This window comes from Anolis carolinensis, chromosome 2 (assembly GCF_035594765.1).
Source record: "Anolis carolinensis isolate JA03-04 chromosome 2, rAnoCar3.1.pri, whole genome shotgun sequence".
Lineage (NCBI taxonomy): Eukaryota > Metazoa > Chordata > Lepidosauria > Squamata > Dactyloidae > Anolis > Anolis carolinensis.
The window spans coordinates 182,797,692-182,811,208 of NC_085842.1; the positions used below are offsets into that span (position 1 = coordinate 182,797,692).

General features: G+C 42.0%; 1 protein-coding gene across 9 annotated transcripts in view; it reads left to right on the plus strand.

Moving 5' to 3' along the window:
- Positions 1-12,685, plus strand: part of atp2b3 (ATPase plasma membrane Ca2+ transporting 3) — a 176,835-nt gene extending 164,150 nt beyond the window's left edge. For 6 of the 9 annotated variants that reach the window (XM_016991183.2, XM_008103883.3, XM_008103878.3 and 3 more), the window contains one exon: positions 11,627-12,685. In XM_016991183.2, the coding sequence (XP_016846672.2) occupies positions 11,627-11,950 (324 nt within the window). In that variant the 3' untranslated portion in view covers positions 11,951-12,685. The remainder of the gene's footprint in view (positions 1-11,626) is intronic. The other 3 variants (XM_016991185.2, XM_008103881.3, XM_008103882.3) reach the window with 1 other exon arrangement.
- Positions 12,686-13,517: the final 832 nt, after the last annotated feature.

Consider the following 13,517-nt stretch of genomic DNA (forward strand, 5'->3'; position numbering starts at 1 on the left):
TTGATCCTTTCTCAGTCCACTTCCTGTGCCTTGTGCTTCCATCCCTCTTCAGATACTATGTCAACTTTTTCTTGCCTTCTTGAAACAACTCCCTCTTAATTTCTCAATTTTTTGGGACACAACAACAACAAAAGATCCAAAGAGGTAGGTAAGTCTGCATTCTCCAGCTACCGGACTAGGTCCCAGGTTTCTTTGGCAAGTTAGATGCTGATCTTGAGGCTATTTTAGCTGTTTGGGTTTGTTTGGGTTTTTTTCTTTCTTTCCTTTCCTTTTTTGTTTTTGTTTTGTTTTTGAATCAATCAAAATCATGTTGGCTGCTATGCCAGCATTATGTTGTGGTAGATTCATGGTGCCTTTGGGGTATGATATGCAGTGGTCTTGCTTTTCAATGGGAACACACCTTACAGTGTAAACCTTCGAGTATGGCCTTATAATCTTTGCTGCCGTTTTAGCGCTCTCTCTCTCTCTCTCTCTCTCTTCTTTTTTTAAAATGCTGCCTTTATATTAAACTCTCTTCCTCCCTTCCAGTAAGCTGCTGTCGCTCCTTGGGAAACTGACTTCCATTAATGGCCTTCGGTTTTTCCCCATTTCTTGCATCTTGGAAGTGCTGTGTCTCTTTTGGGTTTTTTAATTATTATTATTATTATTATTATTATTATTATTATTATTATTATTTTATTTCATTCTGACGATGATTTTAATTCTTTTTTTTTTTTAGGAATCATGTTGTAGATGGCAAGTGTTTGGGTTTCTTCACCTAAAATTTTCCAAAAGGGAGTTTGTCATTTCAGGCTCACAGAATAAATTCGAAACAGTTTGGGCATGCAAGAAAAAAAACCCAGACAGCACCTCCTTTCACCTTTTTTCTCCACATGTACATAGTGCAAATCCACCAAGACATTCATTCACAGCCCGGGCTGTGGCGCAGGCTGGTGAGCAGCCAGCCAGCTGCAACAAATCACTCTGACCAAGAGGTCATGAGTTCGAGGCCAGCTCAGAGCCTATGTTTGCCTTGTCTTTGTTCTATGTTAAAGGCATTGAATTTTTGCCTTATATGTGTAATGTGATCCGCCCTGAGTCCCCTTTGGGGTGAGAAGGGCGGAATATAAATACTGTAAATAAATAAATAAAATAAATGAAAGCATACTGAAAGGATACACAAACCTTAGTGGCTCCCCAAAGCATCTATCAAGCTTCTCAAAATAAAGCCAGACAGGTTTTTGTGGAACATCCTCTTTCAATATCATTGGCATAGAAGGGCTGGATACTTCCAAGCTTTCCTCCAGTAGCCACCTAAAGATGTAGGAACCTCCATAATTCATCTGAGGTCTTAGAAACCAACTCTTCCCCCCTGAAATTACAGTGCTTAGCATTTTTTAAATAGTCAGATAATTCTCTAATTCCACATACACATGAACAGCCACAAAATAGCTGCTGGGAGTGTGATGCTGAAGCAACATAGTGAGTCCAAGGAGCTGTGAGAAGGGAGCCATAGCTGGGTTTCCCTTTGCAAAACTTTTACACTATATGTGACCATGTAGGATCCTGACCTCAAAATGACAAGTTATCTCTTAAAAGCCACCCTTCTATAACAATCAGAAAAATCAAGTTTATCAGTAAATTGAGGAATCTGTTTATAAACTGAATCCAGAAAATGGCCATTCACACTGGATTAGTTAACATGGTGTTGTTAAGATATGATCAGTTCAAGAAGCAACTCACAACTCTGCAAAAAACTGTTCACAGGGAAGGCAAATTTTTATTTAGGAGAACTACTGATACAAGAATATTGGGCTGTCCAGATTTCTTTTGGACTCCAGCTCCCAGAATCTTTAATTAACAAGGTCAATGACAGTGGAGGCTGTAGTTTGTTGTTACGTGCCTTCAAGTTTCTGACATGATGGCCCTAAGGAGTGTTCTCAGCAAAGGTTAAGAAAGTGCAACTTGCCTAAGGTCACCCAGTGGGTTTCCATGGCCAAGCAGAGATTTGAACCAGGGTCCTAATCCATTATTCACACTTTACCACACTGGGTCTCAAGTGGTCTATTGGCCCTTACCAATGGAGCAGTTATAGTTCAAAACTCCTGGAGGAACAAATATCCCTGCTGTGTCCAAAACAGAGTCACATTGAAAACCAATCAAAGAGCAAAGACATACATCAAATTTCTTTCCCATATTGACTAGACCATTCAGAACACTTTCTCCCTTCAACTGCGGTGCCCAAAATTGGACACAGTATTCCAGGTGTGGTCTGACCAAGGCAGAATAGAAGTCATGATCCCCCTCTATTCTGCCTTGGTCAGACCACACCTGGAATACTGTGTCCAATTTTGGGCACCGCAGTTGAAGGGAGATATTGACAAGCTGGAAAGCGTCCAGAGGAGGGCGACTAAAATGATTAAGGGTCTGGAGAACAAGCCCTATGAGGAGCGGCTTAAAGAGCTGGGCATGTTTAGCCTGCAGAAGAGAAGGCTGAGAGGAGACATGATAGCCATGTACAAATACATGAAGGGAAGTCATAGGGAGGAGGGAGCAAGCTTGTTTTCTGCTGCCCTGCAGACTAGGACACGGAACAATGGCTTCAAACTACAGGAAAGGAGATTCCACCTGAACATCAGGAAGAACTTCCTCACAGTGAGGGCTGTTCAGCAGTGGAACTCTCTGCCCCGGACTGTGGTGGAGGCTCCTTCTTTGGAGGCTTTTAAGCAGAGGCTGGATGGCCATCTGTCGGGGGTGCTTTGAATGCGATTTCCTGCTTCTTAGCAGGGGGTTGGACTGGATGGCCCATGAGGTCTCTTCCAACTCTACTATTCTATGATTCTATGATTCACTGGAGCCTGAAATGAACCTCCTCTTGTAGACCCTTTCCTGTGCACTTTTCCTATACAAATAGCCCTCCCCTGTTCTTTTCCCTTTGCAGCTGACAAGACATCATGGATGGAGCCATCTCACTGTCAGCTGTAGTGTTTTTAAAAAATGAAAACAAAGAGTAACATTTGAAAAAAAAAAAACCTTCCCTCCCTCTCCCTGCTTCCAGATTCCTTTCCTTATTCTCCCTTCACTCACCATCATCATATCACTGCTACTTTCTGCTTATTCATGGGAACTTTAGCATCACATGCAATTATCTGATGCAATTTGCCTTCCCAGAAACCCCTGCCATAATAACAAAATAGGGAAGTAAGGAAAGAACCAACTAACCAACCTCCAGCTATTTTTAGAATACCTCTCAACTACAATTTCCTCTCTAGGCAAGGTCAAGCTTTTCCATTGGCTACTACTTTGAAGTCACACAAAGAAGCACTTGGCATGCTGGCTGTATCAGCAGTGTCCATTTTGTGAGATGGTTGACCTGTGGAAAACATACTTAGAAAGTCCATAGTCGGTCTCACCAAACATTTGGGTAACCTAACTCAGGGAAGAGCGTGGATTTAAAATGCAGAACTCCCAGATTAGTGAAAGTGTACTTGTGAAGTAAGATCCTCAACTAGAATCCAAGTAAAGATCTGGGAGGTTCTCATGGTTATGCATTTCCCTGAAAGATTCATTCTGTTAGGAACACCATTTCAGGGTCCTGAAAAATGAAAACAGTGCACATCTATGAATTGTATTAATCACAAGATTGACATTCCCACCCTATATGTCTGCTTATAATATTGAGATCAGTGGGAAATGCTGTAGCTTCTATGAATGGACACCACCTTGAGTCCCATACGGGACAAAAGGCAGAACATTATTTTATTAAAGGTAAAGGTTTTCCCCTGACGTTAAGTCCAGTCATGTCTGACTCTGGGGGTTGGTGCTCATCTCCATGTCTAAGCCAAAGAGTCGGCGTTGTCCATAGACACCTCATGTGGCCGGCATGACTGCATGGAGCGCCGTTACCTTCCCGCTGGAGCGGTACCTATTGATCTACTCACATTAGCATGTTTTCGAACTGCTAGGTTGGCAGGAGCGGGGGCTAACAGCGGCCGCTCCCGCCGCTCCCGGGGTTTGAACCTGGGACCTTTTGGTCTGCAAGTTCAGCAGCTCAGTGCTTTAACACACTTCGCCATCGGGGCTCCTTATTTTATTACTGTCCTACTATTTGTTACAGGATTAGTCATCATTGATTAATTGTCATTTTAAAAGGGGGGAGGCATCCAGTTACATTGGTGAAAGCAATGACACAAAGGCAGGCATACTCTGTCATTGGAAAAAAAGATAAAACCGCCTCCCCTTCTTGGTGAACAAAAAGAAAGAAAGAAGTTGTAATCATAATCTTTCATCGACTCCCTCAGGTGCATGCTAGCAGATCCCTTTGCATACTGATATCCCAGGCTAACATGGTTTTATCTTTGAGTAACACTGTTCAATCTCTCTGTGTTTGTAATGGAAACATTGGAGGGGGGAGTGCCATTTCCTTCCCTGGCATTTTTTTTCTTCTCCCTACCCCCCCCCCCCCCCCAATGGGAATTTAGTGCATATGAATACGGAATAATGTATTTCTTCATTTCCTGGGGACCTGATGGCCAGAAAAGGTGCTCCCCTCCCTTAGCCCCATGCTTTTCCACCTCAACCTGCTGGCTCATCCCTCTCCCCACCCTTTTCTATGTCTTAACATCCGCTTTTGGCCAGGGCAGGGGCAAGAGGGCAGCTCTGCGAGGCATGGATGGAGGCACCAGTGGCACCGCATGACTTCCTCATCAACCTCCTCTTCCCTCGTCTCCTCTCCCAAACAGCAAGGATGGGCCTCAATACTCGAAAGTTTACCGTACTGTTGCAAGAATGCATGGGGGTCTTTCTTCTTTTCTTTTCCTGAGGCTGAGATTGGAGGCGTTGTTCACTGTTCGTTTGTGCTGTTTTGCTTTTCTGAAGTCACTGTCATTGCCGGTGTTGGAGGCTGGGAGCATTTCTTGCCTTGCCTTTCTTTCAGCATGAGAGCAAGCCTTCCCCATTCATCTCTGCTTCCACCATCCACATCTTTTGCATTCCCTCAACCAGGCTTTTTGCTACGTGTGCTGGTGGCTGCAAACCATGTCCTGTCTTACGTTATCGTCCACACAGCGCCACTTGCTTTTTTCCCAAGAAGTCAGCTTGCCACACTGAGTCCGTGGCTTGGTTGGAAAGTAAGCTTGATGGCACTGCCAGCTTTCTTAAAACCAATAAATAAATGTAAAATATGCACACAGACAAATCTTTTTTGCAATCCTGGTTGTAGTTGATTCCTTTCTTCCGCCATCGCACTCCCTGGCCATTCCCTTTTTGAAATTCCAAACATTTCAAAAATCAGAAAATGCTGCAGATGTGTCCAACTCTGGGGTCCTTCCACATTAACCAATTACAGTGTTAGGAATCTATCTTAATAACCATGCCTGTAGTCTATGGAATCCTTACATTGAAGTTTGTTGTTATGTGCCTTCAAGTCAATCTTGACTTAGCTTAAGATTGTATCATCAGGATTTATTCAAAGAAGTTTGCCTTTTAAGCTGAGAGAGTACACCTTGACCAAAGCCACCAGGCAGGTTTCCAGGACTGACTGCGATTGGCATGTTTGTGCCTTCAAGTTGCAACCTCATGAATTTCATAGGGGATTGTGAGACAAGGAGTTTTTGCCAGCTCCTTTCTCTGAAATATAGCCCACAGCACTTGGTATTTGTTGGCAGTCTCCCATCCATATACTAAGCTGGGCTGCTTAACTTCCAAAATCAGATGGGATCTGGTGCCTTAGGGTATTATTATTATTATTATTATTATTATTATTATTATTATTATTATTATTAATATCTCACTTTATCTCTCCTACTGGAGACTCAAAGCATCTTAACATAAAAACATCAGCATACAATTTAAAATAAACAAATATTAAAACAGCATTAAACATTCAGATTAAATCCATAAGGCCCTATCTTCAGGTATTTCTGAGATGACACCCAGAACACATAGTTAAGATGGCAAACATTGATAGCCATCTTGAATCACATCCTAGGACAGTGGTTCTCAACCAGGGTGTAAAGATGCAACCACCAAAGACGCAGGGAGATGTTTACTTTTACTTTAAAGGGTAGCGTAACTTGGTTTAGAATATATGCGACAGAGGCTTAGATGTTGGAAGAACAATAACAAGCTTATTCAGGCACAAGCTTGGTGGTTACAAAAGATGTTTCACTTAGAGGTATTCTTATTAACAGTTACAATACTAGAAGGAGATGAATCAAACTCTCTAAAGTATCACTTCTTTTACTTAAAGTAGTTAAAACATATTCCTCTGCTCCTTTCTAACTGTTACTTCAATGGATCTCTGTGAGTCCAGCTGGGATTGGTTCCCAAAGTCTGAAACTTGGACTATCCAGTGACTTCAAACCACAGTCACCCCTGTGATATACTATCACAGATTCTCTCTGCCTTTCCAGGACACAGACTACATTAAATAAGTCACCAAACTTATTTAAAACTGACTCAAAATAAACAATTGAGTCTCCTTGATCCCATCAACGTAGAATCAATCTTCCCTGTGCCTCATCAGAGCACAGACTGAGAATTGAACTTCCCTGGTTCTAACCACCTCAGAACCAGTCTTCCCCTGTAATTCCTCCAATTACAGACTGAACTCTTTTTAAAACATTCCCTCCTTTTTCATTCAGCTAGCTCCGCCCCTTTCTTGCTAGCTTCGAAATAGTTACATTTCTACAGAAGCAGCTACGTTTCTATGGCAACCTGCCTCAGAATGTTGAGGTGGCTACTCGATGCAATAACTATAATACTTACCCTTTTAAAACATAAACATACAATTAAACATAACATCTGTAAACCAAAATTCATACTTCATTACACAGGGATCCCCTGATAATTTTGGCCGACAACTCCCAGAAATCCCAGCCAGTTTACCAGCTGTTAGGGTTTCTGGGAGTTGAAGGCCAAAACATCTGGAAACCCCTGGTTGAGAACCACTGTCCTAGGAGAAAGGCAAGATATAAATTAAATAAACTAATTAAACCAATGAACGTTATTAATGAGAAAAAGAGGCAAGCTAGTCTACTGGGATGATTGCAATGCTTTTCCCTCCTTTCCTTTGCCCTGATCCTTGCTGAGTGGAGGACTAACTCTTCTACACTATGAACTCAGTATGCAGTAGCTGAAGTAAGGCAAAGCCAAAGGAGAATATGGAAGGAGGCAGAAGAAACTGAGACACTATAAAAGCAGCCACAAAAATTGGGTGACAGGATCGATCGGGGTTCTCTTTCAAATTGAAGCAGTTGGAGGGTATGACTTTGCATCCTGGTCTCCAAGAATCCCAGTCCAACATTCAAACCACTGTACCATGCTGACTTATTTATAGTTTTGGTAGGGACCAGAACTTCTCCTCTGGTACCTTTGACCAAATTACAAGCTCCAGGGTTCCATAGGTTGCAGCCATGGCTACTGATATGGAATTATACCACTATACTTGTGCAGTGTGAATTCACCCCTGGCCCACCTAGGTGAATGCAAAACACATAACTGTGTTTTGCCCGATATTTGAAAACAACAAGCAAACATCAAACAAGGAGGGAGGATGCTGCAGTCAGCATTGTGAAGCACAGATTGTAGAGGCCTCACTTGATTTATATCATTGCAGCACGTTGGGCAGGTAAAAAGGATGTGTTTACCATTCCAATTTGAATAATGAAGAATTGACACAATCAGGTAATAATTTATGTATCTCACCCAGCCACCCACCTAGTCTGGAGTTTTAGAGCCAAACTGCCCAGGATGTAAAATCACATTTTGTTTTGTTTCTTAGGTTGTTGTTTGTATATTATTCTTGTTCACCTACTGAAAATGCCCTCCTCCCCAACTCCAAAAGGACCCTCCCACTAGGAAGGAATTTGGGGACCGTGGTCCTTAGGTGGTATAGGAAGGAATCTTTTAAAAGAGAATACAATTTCATGTGCCAGGTATTTTATTGATAGTTAAACCCAGATAAGTTGGACATTGGCTTAGATAAGTTCCTTCTGAGAAGAATATATAAATAATGTGAAAAGACATTCGTAATTGAACAATGGTTGGATGATACTCTGGGTCCCACCATCCTCAGTTATATCATTATCAAGTCTGGTGGATCTGCTCATAGATCTAGAATTAAACTACCAAAAATCAGATTTAATGAGAAGCCAAATTAAGAAAGATTAATTCAACTAGTAGTAGTTCTGAGAGACATAAAAATTGTGGAACCAAAAAAATATAGCAGTATGTGTAGAAGGAGGAATTTCAACAGGTATGGCTTGTCTTGCAACTAGATAAAATTATTAAAGGTACAGGATCCCCTCCAGTTTTTAATGTGACAACCTTATAAATGAATTCATAAGTGTAAACAAGGCGCTGGCAGGAAATATTCTACAAAGAAGTAAGCACACACAGTGAAAACATTGTTTTGCATGTCTTTAGTCTTACCTAGTTCAGTAAGTTGTTTTGGATTACTGTATTTTATATGTACTTTAATTGTATTTCTTCAGTCAACCCCTTGCTTATAATTATCAATGCATGTGCATTGCCTCCCCCTCCTTTAAGACCCTCTGAAGGCTCCACATCAATAAATACATTTTAGCAGACAATATCAAATGAAAATATAGTCATTTTTAGGTAAACTGAGCTAGCATGACATTAGGAACTAAAGCTTGAGCCATATTTCTGTCATGGAGGCCAATAGAAACGAGCACCGAAAGTCTTCTGACAAACCTTCCCAAGCAAAGATTAAATGAGTTGCCATCTTCTCCCCATTCCCCTTCTCCATAATTTTATTGGCTAAACAAGATTTGGGGATCTCACCCAACATTTCTGCTATTCATCGCATGCTTCTGAATTGTGTTTCGGGTTTGGTTTCATTTATTTTTTTTGTCTTTTCCTCCCAGGTCTGCTGCTCAGGTTGATTCTTCCCACCTCATTTCTTTGAGAAAAGAGCTGATTTGGGGTGACCAAAGCATGGGATGGCATGAAGAGATTCAGATGCATGCATTTCCCTAGACTTGTTGCTTAGTTCTTCTGCTCAGGGCCTGCAGCCTGTATCTCTTGTCCATCTATAGTATTGGGGGCACTTTTCAAGAAGGATTATTCTTAATCCCTTTCCTGAAAAGTATGATACAAGGCACCTACTTCTTCTACACCAGTAGTTCTCAACCTGGGGTCCCCAGATTTTCTTGGCCTTCAACTCCCAGAAATCATAACAGCTGGTAAACTGGCTGGGATTTCTGGGGGTTGTAGGCCAAAACACCTGGGGACCCCAGGTTGAGAACCATTGTTCTACACCAACGAGGAATTATAGGCCACCAAACAGCCATAACAGTAGCAAAATGTCCTGGGAATTTGAAACCACAAAAGCACAGCAGAAGCAGTCAAAAGCCACTCATTTATTTTTGTGCCGGTTTCCCCAATCTGTCTTTGAAAAGGGCAGCAGATTCATTATTGCTCCTGAAGCTAGAATGGTAAGATTATTTTAAGATTTCCCTGAAGATGGGGGGAAATGCCTTGTGTCAGATAGCCATTGAAAGAGACAGCTGCTGCCATGTTCATAAACAGAGAAGAAATTTAGAAGAGATCAAATCAATTGTGAAAGCCAATGTCCATCCAAATACATAGGGGAGATAACACGGAAGATCAGTCAGCAGTCAAGAGTAGGTAGAAGGAAGTCCTATTCTCCTAAATTTTCTCTGAAACAAAAAAATCCAGATATTTCTAAAAGAGGAAAGTAGTTACACATACTAATTCTTTAAATCACATTTCCCCCTCTCCACCCTAGTACTACTACTACTACTACTACTACTACTACTAATAATAATAATAATAATAATAAACTTTGTTTTTGTATCCCGCCTCCATCTCCCCGAAGGAACTTGGGGTGGCTTACATATGGCACAAGGTGCCTAAAAATAAACATACAGTACGATACAAAATAAAAACCACTAGTATATAAAACAACCATTTGATTTTTTTTTTAATTTACAATTTTGAATCTACACTCTGTTCCATACATAGCTGCTAGATTGTTTATATCTAGTGTACAATATATCTGGCAACTAACACCAAACCTTTCCATTCCATTTAACCATTCTCATTTCTCACCTTCCCACCCCATTTATGGCTCTTACTGTTTTACTTTTAATTCCTTGCTGGCGAGGACTCTTTTTGCACCCCTCTCCTTTTCCCCTTCAACCTCCTGTTCATTAATGTCTCCCATGAATCATTAAAATATCCAAAGTATAGCCAGGCCATGGGAAAAAAATAAGAAACAAATAAAGTCTTTATCTTGCCAAGCAAAGAAAAGCAGCATGGGCTTCCATTATCAGCAAGGAAGCAAAAGGTGGGCTAGCATTGTCTTAGGGCACTAGAACTGTTTGATAAAGCAGCAGTTTAATGAAAGCCTGGGTTAGAATTCTTGTTATAAACTGTGTAAGCTGGGTAAAAGCAGTGATTAGAGAAGGCACAGATGAAGTCTAGCTTTAATATCCAGTTAAAAGCTCTTCGTGGATTTTGCTTTCATGGATGCAGGACCAGTTTAAATCAAAATTCTATTGGTTGTTGTATGTCTTTCGGGCTGTGTGGCCATGTTCCAGAAGTATTCTCTCCTGACATTTCACCCACATCTATGGCAGGCATCCTCAGAGGCTGTGTGGCATGTATAAACTAGGCAAGGAAAGGAAAAAATATATATCTGTGGAGAGTCCAGGGTGTGGCAAGACTCCTTTGTCACTGGGAAGCCAGCATTAATGTTTAACGTCAGGAGAGAATACTTCTGGAACATGGCCACACAGCCCGAAAGACATACAACAACCCTGTGATCCCGGCCATGAAAGCCTTCGACAACACATAATTCTATTCTCTTGGAAACTGTCATTCTCTAATTGGACCTAGGGACACTTTAACATTTCTGAGGGAGCCAAGGGCATTTAACTACTGTGAAGCTGTTCTAATCTTGCATTGCCATAAACTCTTAGTTAGCAGGATTGGGAACTATAGTAGAGTCTCACTTATCCAACGTTCTGGATTATCCAACGCATTTTTGTAGTCAATGTTTTCAATACATCGTGATATTTTGGTGCTAAATTCGTAAATACAGTAATTACTACGTAGCATTACTGCCTATTGAACTACTTTTTCTGTCAAATTTGTTGTATAACATGATGTTTTGGTGCTTAATTTGTAAAATCATAACCTAATTTGATGTTTAATAGGCTTCTCCTTAATCTCTCCTTATTATCCAACATATTCGCTTATCCAACATTCTGCCAGCCCGTTTATGTTGGATAAGTGAGACTCTACTGTAATTTACTAAAGTTAGATGCAGAACCATGGACAGCTGCCGATAGCAATTGACCTGTAGTGCCTTGTTTCTCATGGCCTGGAATGTAATTGATTTATATCCCACTTTTCTCCCATATGGGACCCAGAGCAGTCCAAAGTGGAATGAGGGAGAGAGTGAAATGATGGGACTCCAAAGTCCTATCCCGTTTCCTCAGCCATCGCTTTGGCCAAGACAAGATGGCAGAGGGCAAGCATTTAGCAAGATCCACTAACCCGGCTTCACATGGGGCTCAGCAGCTGTGAGTCAAGCTCTCATTCTTTCTTTCTTCCTCTCTCTCCTTTCCTTCCTTCCTCTTGGCCTTCCCTGCAGATCCGCGTAGTGAAAGCATTCCGTAGCTCACTCTATGAAGGGCTGGAGAAGCCAGACACAAAGACCTCCATCCATAACTTCATGACGACGCCCGAGTTCTTGATCAACGACTACATCCACAACATCCCCCTCATTGACGATACAGATGTGGAGGAGAGCGAGGGTCCCCCGAGACGGCGCTTCCGGGCCAGCCCCCCACCATCCCCCAACAAGAACAACAACGCCATCGACAGCGGCATCTACCTAAGCACCGATGTCAGCAAGACACCTACCTCCTTGTCCAGCCCAGTCAGTCCGCTTCACAGCATGGAAACCTCCCTCTAACACAACCCCACCATGCAACCGGTCAACATGACTTTGTGCACAGCAGGGAGTGTCCAGTTCCTCCTGGAAGGCCAGGACTAGCTGAGTGAGTCAGGAAGGAAAGCGGGCAGGAGATGGCCTTTCTCCTCTTGACGCTGGAGGCTTTTTCCTCTCTCAGTGGGGTAGAAATGGACACAGTTTCCGCCACGGGATGGCTCAGGCAAATAAAGAAGAGAAACTATGTGGATGCCACGAAAGGGATGAAGCGCACCGTGTGTGGGGAGGGAGGGGAGATAAGTTTTCTTCAGAGTCACCCAGGAAGGCTTTGGGCCTAGTTCCCAGAGGGTGTACAGGAAAAAAAAAAGAAAACCACCCATTTCTCTAGTCTGTTCTTTGTTTCTCTTTGGACACAAAACACACTCACCAAACCCACGACGACGATTCCCCCATTTAGGGGTTGCTTTTGTTTCTTTCTGGGACTTCTTTTCAGTTTTGTTTTCCTTTCTCTCCAAAGTTTCAAACAGGAACTATATTTGCACCGGAAAAAGAACAAAAAAACAAAACAAAAAAAAGAGGAATAATCTAGACATCTATTATCCTAAATATATATATATGATACCAACTGACAGATGTATTAACGGACCTTCTGACCATAACGCATGCCTGTTATCAAACCCTTCTTTCTTCTTCCCTCCTTCCAATGGAATTTCAGCCTGGGGCAATTTTGTTTTTTTTAAAAAATCATTGCTCGCTGTAGCTTGTATTTTATATCACGGTTTGCCGGGAAAAGAGAAAGGGTCATTTCCTACTGGGGGTGGGGGAGACCTGAATGTGGGGCAATGGCTGAATAACCTCCGAAACAGAAGCATTGTTGGGCACAGATGCAGAAATCAAGGCAGTTTTGTTGCAGGCAATTCTCCAGAAAAAATGGGACACCATCCCTCATATAAAAATGTTTCCCCTTGTCAGTGAAATGCTGAAATCCAAATGCTTCCTCTAGCTGGTTTGAACCAAACTTCCAAGAAATATCTGAGCTGCAGGAGCATTTAGGGGGAGGTTGGCATCAGAAGAAGCCTATTATATCTTGGGAGGGATTCTTTACAAACTAAAAGAAGAAGGAAACACATTTTCTATTATTTCTGGTTACTCAGTCGGGGCTCCCTAATCTATTAGTCATCAAGTAACCTGGGATCTGGCAAAGAGGTGTATTTCTCAGAATCCTATTTTTCACTTCCGAAATGGTCATAAATGCCTAGCTCTCCTGGAATTTGAAAGCGAGAAGGCAGTGTTTGAAGAAGGCCATGAACACAGGTACAGCGGGCCATCCCTTCTATGTGACTTTTTCCCCTTTTGACTTAATCACATAGATTTATATTCAACCAGATTCCGGAGTTCAATCATGTTACCATGCCTTCAAAATGCCCTTTTTTTGTTGCACTTTTGGGGGAGGATTCCTTCCTCCTGACTCAATCACGGTACATGAAGACTCTGGGCTGGGAGACATAAGGTTCTGGGGGGATAGCACCAACTCTCAAAGTCCCTTTGTTAAAAAAAGTTAGTTTGCCACTGCTAATTTTTTTAAAAGCAC